At 52.9% G+C, this 13,986-nt stretch overlaps 2 protein-coding genes across 8 annotated transcripts in view; one reads left to right on the top strand and one right to left on the bottom strand.

Moving 5' to 3' along the window:
* MAP1A (microtubule associated protein 1A) overlaps window positions 1-12,274 on the bottom strand; it is a 78,683-nt gene extending 66,409 nt beyond the window's left edge. The window contains exons 1-2 of the mRNA XM_090029147.1: window positions 12,144-12,274; window positions 10,183-10,277 (exon numbers count right to left, since the gene is read on the bottom strand). Of these exons, the coding sequence (XP_089885273.1) occupies window positions 10,183-10,240 (58 nt within the window). The 5' untranslated portion in view covers window positions 10,241-10,277; window positions 12,144-12,274. The remainder of the gene's footprint in view (window positions 1-10,182; window positions 10,278-12,143) is intronic.
* TP53BP1 (tumor protein p53 binding protein 1) overlaps window positions 9,371-13,986 on the top strand; it is a 53,280-nt gene continuing 48,664 nt past the window's right edge. For 4 of the 7 annotated variants that reach the window (XM_090029154.1, XM_090029155.1, XM_090029149.1 and 1 more), the window contains exons 1-2: window positions 13,182-13,296; window positions 13,435-13,610. In XM_090029154.1, coding sequence (XP_089885280.1) covers window positions 13,443-13,610 — 168 coding nt within the window. In that variant the 5' untranslated portion in view covers window positions 13,182-13,296; window positions 13,435-13,442. Of the gene's footprint in view, window positions 9,531-12,294; window positions 12,436-13,181; window positions 13,315-13,434; window positions 13,611-13,986 lie in introns of those variants that run through there. The other 3 variants (XM_090029153.1, XM_090029151.1, XM_090029152.1) reach the window with 3 other exon arrangements.

The raw sequence follows: 13,986 nt of genomic DNA, 5'->3' as shown, positions 1-13,986 counted from the left end.
CCAGTGCCTTCAGTACCCTCGGATGGAGCTCATCCGGGCCTGCCGACTTAAAGGCATCCAGCTCTTCCAAGTGACCCTGCACCACCTCCGGGTCCACGCATGGAAGTCCGGTGCCTTGCTGCTGCCTCCCTACACTCCCAGTGAGAGACTTGTCGTGCCTCTCGCTTAGGAGCACTGAGGCGAAGAACTCGTTGAGGAGTTCAGCCTTGTCCCCTCTGTCCGTCACCAATTGTTTCTGCCCATTTAGCAGGGGTCCTATTCCTCCCTGGGCCTTCCTTTTACTCCCTATATATCTAAAAAACAATTTCTTATTGTCTTTTACTTGGGTTGCCATCCTCAGCTCCATGGTAGCTTTGGCCTGTCTAACTGCCTCCCTACAATCACGAGCAGAAGAGGTATATTCCTCTTTGGTGATCTCTCCCTCTTTCCACTTTTTATGTGCTCCCCTTTTGGCCCTTAGTCTGCCCTGGATTTCTCTGGTCAGCCAGGGAAGCCTCCTGGCCCCTTTCCCTCTTTTACCTCGCACGGGGATCGTCTCGCTTTGTGCGAGAAGGATAGCTTCCTTAAGGCACAGCCACCCTTCTTGGGCTCCCATCATTTCAAAACTACTACTCTGCAGTGCATCCTTCACTAATCGCCTGAGTTCGCTGAAATCAGCTTTCCTAAAGTCCAGCACATTCACCCTACTGGTTACCTTACCCACTCGACGCCTTATGTTGAATTGTACTTTTAGGTGATCACTGTCCCCCAGATGGCTACCGATCTGTAGGTCCCCTACTATGTCATCCCCCGTTGCCAATACCAGATCCAGTAAGGCATTCCCCCTAGTGGGACCATGTACCTCCTGCATCAGGTGGAGGTCCTGTACACAGGTTAGAAACCTGCGTGAGCGGTGGGACTTTGCTGTCTGTGTCTCCCAGCAGATGTCCGGGTAGTTTAGGTCCCCCATGACTACCGCCTCTTTAGCTTTTATGGTCTCCGAGAGTTGCCTCAGGAGCCCCAAATCTATTTCTTCCCCTTGATGTGGGGGTCTGTAGCAGACCCCTACCACCAAATCCTTTTCTCCTTGCCCCCCATGTAGCCTAACCCACAGTCCTTCTACTTCCTCATCCTTTGATTCTGTCTTGATGAGGGTTGATGTATATTGCTCCTTAACATAGAGCGCAACCCCTCCCCCCCTTTTCCCCACTCTTCCCCTGATGAGTTTGTAGGTGGCCACAAGGTCACCTCTCAGCCTCCTCTTGTGGAGGCTAAAGAGGTTCAGGTCTCCCAGTCGGTCCACATAGGGTTTTTTCTGTAGGCCTTTAACCCGATGGGTGGCCCTCCTCTGAACCCTTTCACAGTGTTGTACGCAGAGTGATCAGGCATATGTTTTGGGGTGACTTAAAGGGGAGGAAGAGGTCACAAAGTGTGACTGAGAGAGGGTGCTGGTAAGGCACCTTACCTTCTGGGTCGCAGTCCAAAGGTCCAGATCAGTGCGGCAGGGCTGGGGGTCCTGCCGAGAGAGGGTGGTGAAGGCTAAAGATGCATGCAGGCATCCTGAGCTAGGGACTTGGAGGTCTGACATGTTCAGCCTGGGCTGCACCCTGGAGTCTTGAGATGAGGACTAGTACCCATGCAGGGGCTCAGATGGTTAGGGGCCCTGAAGGGTAACCTGTCTGGGGAAGGAGAGAGGAGGATGCAAGTGTCTTAAAAAGGGGCCTGTCAGGGGCAGGTGAGGATGACGGCCAGAAGGGTAGGAGTCCTGAAAAGGGAGGGAAAGAGCCCTGCTCATGTTGGGGAGAAAGGACAAGGCTGAAGTGGCTGCTGGCAGGTGCCCCAGCTTCCTCCCCACCACAATGCATGCACACACGTCTGTCTTATTAAAATGTTAAGGATGCTCTGCCATTAGGAACGTGCAGATGCTGTAAGCCACTGATTCTCAAGCCTTGAGATCCTTCCAGGGGTGCCTTGTATTTTATGCATGTGATTAAAAATGCACATGATAATATGTTATGGATCCATGTAAACGTAGGCCATAATAGTGCACACAAGCATAGTGGTTCAAAAAGCATTGCTTTGGACTGCATGCTACCAGTTCTAGCCCCGTGGTGCCTCTCTCCCCCTCTTTCTCTCTTCAGATGCCTGCTATTTAAAGAGCAGGGCAAATGCTGATAGAATATACTAAGTATCATAGAGCTCAGCATCCACGTTGTAAGCATGCATCTTGATTCACTGACCTTTAACGTTTAAAGGTAAAATAAACAACATTTTAGAGAAGTATATAACAACCTTATTTAAACTATTTTAACCAAAAAAGGAAAGGGTCAGGAACGTGAAACTAGAAAATGTTAGAACAAATCATCTAAAATCATTTCTTGTTTTACTGACCTTCCAGGACCTGGACTTCTGAATTTGTATTTTCCCCTGCGAGGATGAATGGCATCACTGACACTTAAAGGAGCTGAAGGCAAATCTCTGTTCTGCAGCTTTAAATGCCTGTGATACCAGTAACAGCATCAAGGGAAACACAGACCTCAAATTCAGGACTTTGTGGCTAAGTCTAACGCCCCTTTATATTTTTTTTAATGTATTCATCTGTAATTGTAAAGTCTCCAGACTCTGTCATTTCCTGAATGTGCCAGTGCCTTCATTCATCCTTTCCAGTGCTGGGAACATGCAGCTTCCTCTCAGACAATCTTGTTGGTGACATCAGGGCTCCTTCCAGGGGCCACTGCACATGCATGTGCACAGATACACATATACCACTTATTATTATTTGCAAATACTGCACCCACCTGTGAACTGGAAATGGATAGTGACAAATAGACATCAACTGAAACACTAAATGCACTGTGAAGCCCAAGAGGGGATTTCATAGATTTCATAGACATTAGGGCTGGAAGGGACCTCAGAAGATCATCGAGTCCAGCCCCCTGCCCAAAGGGCAGGAAGTCAGCTGGGGTCATAGGATCCCAGCAAGATAAGCATCCAATTTGCTCTTGAAGGCGTTCAGCGTAGGTGCTTGAATCGCCTCCGATGGCAGACTGTTCCAGACCTTGGGGGCTCGGACAGGAAAGAAATTCTTCCTTATGTCCAGCCTGAAACGGTCTCGCAGGAGTTTGTGACCGTTCGACCTCGTCATCCCTTGGGGCGCTCTGGTGAACAGACGTTCCCCCAGATCCTGGTGGTCACCCCGATAAACTTATAGGTGGCCATCAGATCACCCCTGAGCCTGCGCTTTTCCAGGCTAAAGAGTCCCATGGCTCTCAGCCTGTCGTCGTAAGATCTGTTTTCCTGACCTCTGATCATGCGCGTGGCTCTCCTCTGGACTCTCTCAAGCTTCTCCACATCCTTTTTTAATTGTGGAGCCCAGAATTGGATGCAGTACTCCAGCTGCGGCCTCACCAAGGCCGAGTACAAGGGGAGAATGACGTCCCGGGATTTGCTTGAGAAGCATCTATGGATGCACGCCAGCATTTTGGTTGCTTTACTAGCCGCAGCATCGGATTGCAGGCTCATGTTCATCTTGTGGTCAATGATGACCCCCAAGTCTCTTTCTTCTGTAGTGCTAACCAACGTAGCACTGCCGAGCCTATAAGGGTGCTGCAGGTTTTTCCTCCCAAGGTGGAGAACCTGGCATTTATCGGTGTTAAACACCATGAGGTTCTCGTCTGCCCATTTGCTGAGCTTGTCCAGGTCAGTCTGGATCACCCGCCTATCTTCTGGCGTGGATGCTTTGCCCCAAAGTTTGGTGTCATCGGCGAACTTGGCCAGTCCACCCCTGACTCCAATGTCCACATCGTTAATGAAGATGTTGAACAGTATGGGTCCCAGGACAGAGCCTTGAGGTACCCCACTGGTTCCAAGGCACCATGATGAGTGACTGCCATCAATCACAACCCTCTGGGTCTGACCACAAAGCCAATTTCCCAGCCAGCGGATCGTGGTGGAGCCAAGGCCACAACTGGCCAGTTTGGCCAAGAGGTGATCATGGGATACCAGATCAAAAGCTTTTTTGAAGTCAAGATATATGATATCAATCTCTTCTCCCTTGTCCAGGTGATAGGTCACCTGGTCATAGAAGGAAATGAGATTGGTCAAACAAGACCTACCCGCAACAAACCCGTGCTGGCTATCCCTTAGGATGTTAGCCTGGGCCAGTCCTTCAAGGATGGCCTCCTTAATAAACTTTTCTAGGATCTTCCCCAGGATAGAAGTCAGGCTAATGGGATGCCTATGTCCTGTAGAAGTGTCTGCCGGGGCCTAAATATTTGGCGAATTATAAATGCTGGATGAACTTTGACCTGTTTGCCACGGTTATCTGGGAAGTCACAGGACTAGACCCAATGGCTTGGACAGTCCTTTCCATTCCTGTGCTCCTAACTCGTGCAACTTGCTAGGTCAATGAAGGACAAAAATCTGACAATAACAGCAATAATAATGGCCTGGTCAGATTATTAGTTTTTAATTATTATGCGTCTTTTCCTTCTTACTCTCCTTGCCCTGCTTTCGATTTCCTCTTCAGGTCTTCCTGTCTCAGTATCAATTTGTGACAGTAAAACAGGATTTTGTATCCTATATTAATTTAATCTATGGCTGGGGGTCAGAGCCAGAGGTGGTTGGTATTTGCAAGAAGTCACTGCAATTCTTGTCATTAGAAATCATATGGAGGACAAGTAGTGTAAGTGTGTCTGTGGATGAAGTTGTGTGTTACGGCAATGGAAAACAAACTCCTCTCTAAAGTTGTTTGCACCCTAAGAAGAAGTTGTGTTCTGTCCAGGCACGTTCCTACTGCATGTTAGCTAACACATGGCAAATAATACAAGATAAAATCCAGATGCAAAGAAAGCAGAGCAGCAGGAGTTAGCAAGTCAGTGCGAGCCCCATTCTTTCACTTTACCTGAAAACTTGTTACAATTACCCGTGCCTTGTCTTCCCTGGGATATTCCTTTGTGTTACTTACCACGCGTTAACTAGCGTGTGGGAAACTCATGCAGAGGCACTGTTAGTACGGGGGAGGAACAGAGTATTGTGCAGGAGGAACTGACTGAGACAAGTAATAGAAATGGGCTGACCTTTGATATGACAGTTTGCAAGGTTATACACTTAGGGAAAAATAAAAACGTCTGCTGTAAGCTGGGGGTTCTCCTGTGAAAGTGAAAAAGGTGATCAACTATACACTGACTTTTTCCATCTTGGGACATTTGTGAGCCAACACAGTGATGTAGCAATGGAAGAGGCAAAGATGATTCTAGCACGTGCTAGGCCAGGTATCTTTGGATGTAGGAACGTGTTCATACAGGGCACTGGTGAGGCTTCATCTGGAATTCTGTGTACAAGTCTGGTCACTCATATTCAAGGCAGAGGAGTCAAAGTGAAGCAGGTGCAGAGAAGGGCTTCTGAGACTACAGGAAAGGGAGAGCCTGCTTACAGGAGCGGACCACAGGATGCTGCTTCTCGCCTTCGTTTTGTTGGACTAGAGAGGAGATGGGATTGTGCCCTGCTTTGTTGATGGGAAGCAAAGATGAGGAATAGAAAAGAACTGTTTAAGATGAAGGACAAATGTTGGCACAGAAACCAGTGGGGAGAAACTGGCCATGAACAGCTGCACCAGGCTGGAAATCAGAGGACTGTTTCCATCTGTCAGAAGTGAGGCTCCCTCTGGGGTTGTGGTGGCAATAACATTTAACTAGTTCAGGACCTTGCTGAGCTCATGAAAAGAATCATATGAGTTGGCTTCCTGCAGCGCCAGGGGACTCCACCAAGACATCCCTTCCAGCCCTACCCATCCTCCTCTGTCTGATGCCTCCTCCTGTAGGCAAGCCCAAAGATGGGGTATTTGGTGGATAAGCCAGCCTCATCTGTGTGCTGGAAAACTGAAATACTGTAGCTGGATCTTGTATACTGACATGCCTTTACCTCCCTCTCCTTTAGTGAGCCTCTTACTTTCAAGCCGTACCAGGCCAATGTCCCTGGGAACTGTCTGTCTGATACCATGACATCCCTGTGCTTTCTAACCAGCAACACAGTAATAACAAAGAGGGAATATATTACTCTCTTTTGAAGCAAGATGGGTAATTGATGCCATGGCTGGTGAAGGGGCTGTCAGTAATACCAGCTAATGCTGTCTCATCCAGTTGTTCTAAAGAAATTAAAATATAGTGACACAGTGAAAAGCAGCAATAAAGCCTGACCCCAGTCAGTACAGCATGTAAGTGTTAAATGTAGGCAGGTGCTAAAAGGTTTAATAGTGTTGAGTTGATATTAACCCTCCCGTTCCAGAGCTACACACTGGAACAACACCTTTCACTCCCCTCCAGGCAACGTTTCCTCCACATGCACAGTGGACTGGAGCATTCCTCAGCCAGGTCTGCCCTGGAAACCTGAGCCAGGACAGCAGTGCTGGTTGGGGATGTGACTTAAGTGATGCTTCTGTACTGACGAGAGGCCTGACCTAGAGGCCGGTGTCATTAGAACAAAGGGTTTTGCCAGTACAGTTTACTTGCTCCCCAAAGTGGTATAAATTCCATTAGCCAGAGTCCTTGCTGCTGGTATAAACTGTGTCTGCACCAGGAAGATCTTTGTGTGTCTTTCACCACAGCTGTCTCAGCAGCACAAAGTATAGACTTAGCCTGGCTCTATTCTCATCACTTAAGGTGGCAGGTGAGAAGCAATACACCCAAGCGTATAAGGCTTTAATTAAAATGATGGATTATTTTAGTAGTTAAGCTAATTTCATTAAGCAGCTATGGTATGATCTCTCCAGTTCCGCAGAATCATAGATTCATGGAAAAGTAGGGCTGATCCCCTGAGCTTCAAGGGACTTTGGATTAGGTGTCTAAGGATTCATGCCTCCCTTGCAATGGTTAATGTCTACCAAAGGTAAATATTCCCAAAGTGATAGAGAAATAGTCCTAGCTGTCTTGCTGCTGTGTATAGCAGTTACACAGGCAGGGTGTGAAGCTGTGAGAGCAGTGCACTGTCCCTACCTGGCAACTTTAATGCCATCAGAACAGTTGCAAGATGTTTACAATACAAGGGCAATGAATGAGAGAGAGATCACCCATGCGCACGCAGTTTAGCGCTCTCCCTCTAAAGGCTCTGCTCCTGCTGCCGTCTGAGATGGGATACTGGGCCAGCTGGGCCAGGGGTCTGCCCCGCATGGCACTGCTCATGTTGGCACTTGCAGAGATAGTGCAACCCTCTGCAACAGGTGAGCTAAATACCATACAGTATTTAGCTCACTGTGGAATAAACTCCCTCCAGTGGTAGTGCAGTCACCTACCCTGGAAATCTTCAAAAGGAGACTGGACAGTCACCTCGCTGGTCACTTGTCCCCAGTTGTCTTTTTCTGCCTAGTGCAGGGGGAATGGACCTGATTATCTACAAGGTCCCTTCCAGCCCCTAACAATGCTTATTTTGCTGGTTTCCTATGAACCCAACTGACTTCCTGCCCTTCGGGCGGCGGGCTGGACTCAATGATCTTCCGAGGTCCCATCCAGCCCTAATGTGTATGAAATCTATGAAATCCATGAATCTATATTTTCTTGTATACAGCATGCTTCTGTATATACTTGAACTTTGGTTGTGCGAAAGGTAGCATGGAAGAGAGAGAATCTTCCTTGTAGGAAACTGAGTAGCAGGCTGCTGCTCCCGAGCCTGCTGCCAGGCCCATGTGCCACATGGGGCCCAAAGACTGACCCCACCCACCAGGTGTATGCCATCCAGGCTGTCGGCATAGTGCACCCACTTTTCAGGGCTTCTTCTCACTAGCCTTCTTGTTCCCTCTGGCTCTTCCCTGTCTTTACTGTCACCGTCCATGATTTGATGGAACCAGTAGACGGGGAAAGGCCTCTCACAGGTAAAGAGACTCTCAGATGTCAAGTCTGTGTCTGGGCTGGGGCCCTCCTGGCCTTGCCCAGTTTTATTTTAGCTGTGCCTACTGGCTCAGAGTCCACTATTCCGGGCCAAAGCTTTAGGCAAAGCAGCACATCACAGGCTTGAGGGCCTGCCGCCATGTATCATGCCACCGCCTTTCAGTCCCAACCGGCTTCTCCCTGGTGGACCTGGAGCTAACCTCCCAGTCTCTGTCCTCTGCCTTCCCAATCACATTTGAGGTCTGGGGTACCTTATGAGCACCCCTTTTCCATGATCTCCATCACCCCTAGAGCTGCAGTTCGGACCACCAGGCCAAGGATCATGCACAATCCTGGGTGTCAACTCAACTCCAAACAAAAATGATCTGCCTTGGGTTTGTCACACCTGGGGGCAGTGCTCTCCAAGCCAAAACCAAAGGAATAAACAAGTTCCAGACCATATCTGGTTTCCAACATGATGCTGCAGGTCTTCCCCACCCCGGTGGCCATCTGGAGCCACTTCTCCCTGGCTCTGGGCTTGAAAGAGAGAAAAGATGTGTGGGGCGAGAGCCCAAGCACCCTTGCCCTTCCAGTAACAGGGTAGGGGCCCATTGCACTGGGTCCAGGGCCACACAATGGGTGTGGTCATGGACTGACCCTGTGCATCTGCTCAGTCCAGCACACGGTGCCAAGTCCCTGGGGGCGCTCCCTAGGGGCCTGGAACTTGGTACTGGGGTAGCAGCGGCAGTGTGAATTGCTGTGGCTCCCGGTGTCATAGCAACAAAGGCTGGCACTGCTCCTCCACCACCAGCCGTCTGGGTCCCTTGTTCTCATATGCGAGCACCCACTTCCACCAGCTGGCTTTGGAGGGAGGACTGCAGGTCACAGGTGAGAAAACATAGCGCTAAAAGGCTTAACTGAAGTGTGAGCGATTCTTTGTCCACTGCTCTGAATGTCACCCATGTACCTGCAGCTAAGGTGTAGTGTTATCAATCATGCAAGTAAAGACACTGATTGATCATCCATCCTGGCAATGATTTAGATAATCTAGAACTGCTCTAAAATGCATTTGGGAGCCATTATAGATTTACAATTACGGTTTGGTCAACTCCATGCTTGTCTAGTGTCTTTTTTTTTTTTTAACTGTGTGTAAAAAAGCAGAAAACTTAAACCTCAATCATAAATATCATCTTTGTCTTCTCTGTTTAGCTTCTGGCCTCTTCAGGGGCCTCTGCCTGTGTCTGTACAGCACTGGCACAGTGGGACCCACCTAGCAGGTCCCACACCTGCTCTTAACGAGAATGAGACCTCGCTACCAGCCTCTCGCTGGGCATTTCTGTTCTGGCACGGAAATCGTCCCCTGCCCCGGCCAGCTCCCAACACACGACTGCACCTGCGTCCATGCCCATCTTCGCTCCGGCTTCACCTGGTCCCTCCGCAGAGCCCAGAGCGTCCTCCGGAGCCCCCCCTGCTCCGCTGGTAGCCCCGGGCCGGGCTGGGCCGGGCCTGCGCCCCGCCGTGTCCCGGACGCGGGGAGCCGGGAAGCGCGGGTGGCGAGACCCGCTCCCGCCGCCGCCGCCGTGCCGGGATCGGGGCCTCGCCCCGCCCCGCGCCGCCCGCCTGATGTCAGCGGGGCGGGGATGCGGCGGTAGCGCCCTCCCGGCCCGGCCCGGCCCGGCCCGCACGGACCAGGTGAGCGGGGCGCGGGGCCGCTTTGTCCTTTGTGCCCGGTCCCGGCCGGGCTCGCGGGCTCCCGCCGGGGCGGCGCGGCGCGGGACGGGGGTCCGCTGCCCCTGACCTTGAGGGAGGCGCTGGCGGGGCCGGGCCGGGGCGGGGGCACGCGCAGCCCCCACACTGCGGACCGCGGCGCGGGGCGGGCGGGGCCCGGGGGGGCCCGCGGGCTGTACCTGCAGGGCGCTCCGCCTGTTCTCATTGTCCCCGGGCCTTGCACCACTTCCCCCGCCCGCAGCAGCGGCTGCGGTTGTGCAGAAGCTGGCCAGGAGCGGCCGGGGAGAACAACAGGCCCGCCCGCTCGGGCCCGGCCTGGGGCAGCCGGAGGGAGGCGCCGAAAGCTGCAGCTAGGATCTGGCCTTTTGTGCCTTCCACTTGAAGGGCTTAACTCAAAGACAGGCGGAGGGTGCTGAGGACCGGGCGGTGGCTGTCCAGGCTCCCGGTGGCCTCCTTCCTATCGTCACCTGCCGCTCCCACCGCGCAGGGACAGCTACAGGCCCATCTTCCATTGCAGAAGCAGCCCCAGAGATGGGAACCAAAGCCAATGCTCCAAAGTGAAAGGGCAACTGCCACCTTCCTCCTGGCTGTCTGAGCTCATGATTGTGGCTCTTACCTGCACGGCCTTTCACTTTCAGACCATCACCTGATTCTTCCTTGAGTAAGAAGCACATTGAGGAGAGTCTTCTCCCTTAATGGCTTTATTACCACCTGTACCAAAAACAGTGTACAATCAATCCAGAGAGCCTTAAGATATCAGGTTATCTATCTTCCCAAGAGACAGCATGCAATTTGAAGTCCCCTATAGCTACCATGGTCCTGTGATTAATCACAGACAATGCAGGTTGGAGGGACCTCAGGAGGTCACATCTAGTCCAACCCCCTGCTCCAAGCAGGACCAGCCCCAACTACATTTATCTCAGCCATGGCTTTGTCTAGCTAGGGCTTAAAAACCTCCCAAGGATGCAGATTTCCCCACCTCTTTGGGTAGCTTGTTCCAGGGCTTCACCACCCACCTGGTGAGGGAGTTTTTCCTAATATCCAATCTAAACCTCCCTTGGTGCAACTGGAGCCCATTGCTCCTTGTCCTGTTGCCTGCCCCCACTGAGAACAGTCCAGCTCCATCCTCTTTGGAGCCCCTCTGCAGGATGCTTTACTTGGATATCTAAAGCAACCCTTCTTTGGTAGTTTATATTTTCACCCATCGTGAATGGCTCAGGCTCAGTGTTAAACTGGGAGGAGGTATTGAACTAAGTCTCCCAGGGGTCTGCCCTAGGTCTGGTGCTCATCGTTATCTTCATTCATGACTTGAAGGATGGGATTGAGCATATGCTCAGTTCCATGTGGGTGGTACCAGCCTGGGTGCTGACAGACAGGCAGCAGACAAGCACTTTAGAGAGCTGGATTAAGGTTCAAAATGACCGTGATAAATTGGAAAAACAGTCTGAAATCAGCAGGAAGAATTTCAATAAGGACAACTGCACAAAACACCAACCATCAGATGCACAAATACAAACCAAAAAAGTATTTGACAGGCTTCAGTACTGGAATCAAAAGGACCTGAGATCTGTAGGGGATCTCAAGCTGAAAATATGAGTCAACAACATCACATTGCAGACTAGTAAGGGGCTGGGATGTATTAACAGGAGTGTCACGGGCAAGTCACCAGATGGGGTTCTCAGGGGCCTCAGTGGTTCCTGCGCGTGGCTGGCAGCAGTGGTGGCAGCTGGGCTGGTGGCAGTGGCCCAGCTGTGCCAACAACAGCCACTGTTCTTGTACCCACTCAAAAGTGGTCCCTGGGGCTGGTGCCCCAGTTGTGCACGCTTACTTGTGCTACTGGTGACTCCTCTGCTCTGTTCAGCACTGGTGATGCCTCACCTGGAGGGCCACGTGCAGTTTGGGGCATCACAGTTTAAAGAAGATGTGGATGAATTGGGTTGATCCAGAGGAAGGTGACATGAATTAGAGATGTAGAAAATATGATCAGGAAAGGTGGGAAGAACTGGGATATGTAGTCTAGAGAACAGAAGAGTGAGGGCATTCCTCAAATACAAAGCAGGTTGTTGTGAAGAGACTACTGATCGATTGGCCCCCATGTCCATGTGGGCCAGGAATGAAGTAATGGGCTTGAATTTTAACAAGGAGGTTCTAGGCTGGATATTAAGAACTGTCCAACTATGAAGGTGGTTAAGCAGCAGAACAGACATTTTAATATACTTTTATTACAAAGCTATCAAAACATAAAGCATAAAGTGATTTTTATAATTCCCCAAAACCAACCAACCAAAACTCTACTTTCTGCCTTCCTTGAAACAAAAGACATTCCTCAAAAGACCAGGTGCCAAAGCATTTGCCACGGGCATCCAAAAAAAGGTTAGGATACTCTGCTTTCCACATTTTAGTCAGACCAAGGAACAAACCATTCACAAAGAAAAAAATGTGCAAAACCATTTCCTTTCCCCGTATTTCATTCCCCTCTCCCCTCACAAGTTAAAGTATTCCCCATTCCCAACAGGCAAAACTGCAGTGAGTAGGCCAAGATGATGCCTGGTTTGGTGAAGCACGGGAACAGGTTACCTGGAGTCTGCACCACTTGACATGATTTAGTGCCGGTGACACACGGCTGTCTGGGCTGGCTTTGTCTGGAGCAGGGCTACATGATGTCTTGAGCTCCCTTCAAAACCTATTCCTCCACCCATGACTCTGTGCTCGCTTCCCAGGAAAACTGCCATCGTGAAGTTCATTTTGTCTTGTACAAGAAAAAGAGCATCTATGGAAACAAAACAGAAGAGCAAAACTGAGCTTGACGAAACGGTGCCCTGAATTTGGGCTATAATTCCCTGGGAAGTCACTTCATCTCCTGGGGGTGGTGCGTATGGACCGGCATCGGGGTGTTTCTCTTAGACCGAAATGCAGCTGCTCATTGGCGCCCACGTTGCTTAGCCTGGGGGTGCTTGGGTGCGTTTCAGGTGCGGCGGGCTCCGCGCCCGTGTCACTGCGGCGGTGCAGGGTGAGCCGGGCGCCCGTGCGGTGGCACTGCCGGGGCCGTGGGGCAGCAGCTTGTGCAGCCCAGTTGCACGAACAGGCCTAAAACCGCCCGAGCTTTTCTCAGAGTGGGACGCTGGACCAAACGCAGGCGCTGGTGTCCATCTAGCCCCGTGGCTCAGCCTGACCGTGGGCAGGTGCCCGAGCACAGCCGGCTCGGCCGGGCCCGGCGCATCCACCACGAGAGCGGGTCGCGGCCCGTGCCCCGCCCGGGACGGAGCTAGCTGCCCGGGGCCCGGAAACCCGAACGTCCCAGGACGGGGGGAGGGGGGACGGGGGCGCAAGAAGACAGGAGTGGTCGGATGGTGTCAGTAAGGTCGCGTGGATCGTCATGCCGTTACCTCGGCCCGGCGGAACACCGGACTAGCTACGTTAAAAACGGATGTAACGGCTGCGCGGGCGCGGACGCGGGCGGGGCCGGGGCCCTCCCGGGGAGCCCCCGCCAGGCGCCGGGCAGCGCCACGTTGCCGTGGTGACGCCAGGCCGGGCCAAGGCCAATGGGCGCGCGGAAGATGGCGGCCGCGAGGGCGGTGCGGGGCCAATGGGCACGTGGCAAGGGCGGGGCGGGGCCGGGCCGAGGCCAATGGGCGCGCACGACATGGCGGCCGCGGGAAGCGGCGGCGCCGGAGGCTGCGAGCGCTGGGCGGGGGAGGGGCGGCGCGAGCCGCAGGCGGCGGGAGCTGAGGTGGGGCCGCGTCGAAGGGCAAGTGCGGGCCGGGCCGGGCCGGGCCGGGCCGGGCGGGGAAGGTGTGGGTGCGGGTGGCAGCCGATGGCGCGAGGCTGGGCGCTGCCGCGGCGCCACTGACCCGTGGCCTCCCTGCAGGGCGGCGGATGGAGCCCAACGGCAGCCCTTTGGATGTGCGCTTCTCCCCGCCTGACGCCCCCTGCCTCATCGTGGAGGACTCCCAGCCCGAAAGCGCCGTGAGAGGGGACTCGCCGGGCGATGCCTGTGTTCCCCTGCCCGCCCCGCGCCTGCCCTCCTGCCCCAGCCCCGTGCTGGTGAGCGCGGGATGGGGGGATGCACCTGTCCTGCCTCTGTCCTAGCGTAGCGGTGAAGCGCGGCCCTGGCATGTGGCGGTGCGCGAGGTGTGCCTGCGGCATATAGCAGTGCGTGAGGTGCGGCCTGCAGGACATGGTGGTGCACGAGGTGTGGCACATGGCAGTGTGTGAGATGTGGCCTGTGGCAGGTATCGGTATGTGTGTGAGGTGCTGCACGTGGCACATGGCGGTGCAGGAAGTGTGCCTGCATCACATGGCGGTTCCCAAGCTGCGGCTGGGGCACATGGCGGTGCGCAAGGTGCGGGCACATGGTGGTGTGCGAGGTGTGCCAGCGGTGCACGGTGGCTTATGAGGTGTGCCGGCGGTGTGCGAGGTG

This window comes from Crocodylus siamensis, chromosome 15 (genome assembly GCF_052110815.1).
Source record: "Crocodylus siamensis isolate JL-2025a chromosome 15, ASM5211081v1, whole genome shotgun sequence".
Taxonomy (NCBI): domain Eukaryota; kingdom Metazoa; phylum Chordata; order Crocodylia; family Crocodylidae; genus Crocodylus; species Crocodylus siamensis.
The sequence above is the reverse complement of the archived record's forward strand: the minus strand, read 5'-3'. Positions and strand labels throughout refer to the sequence as shown.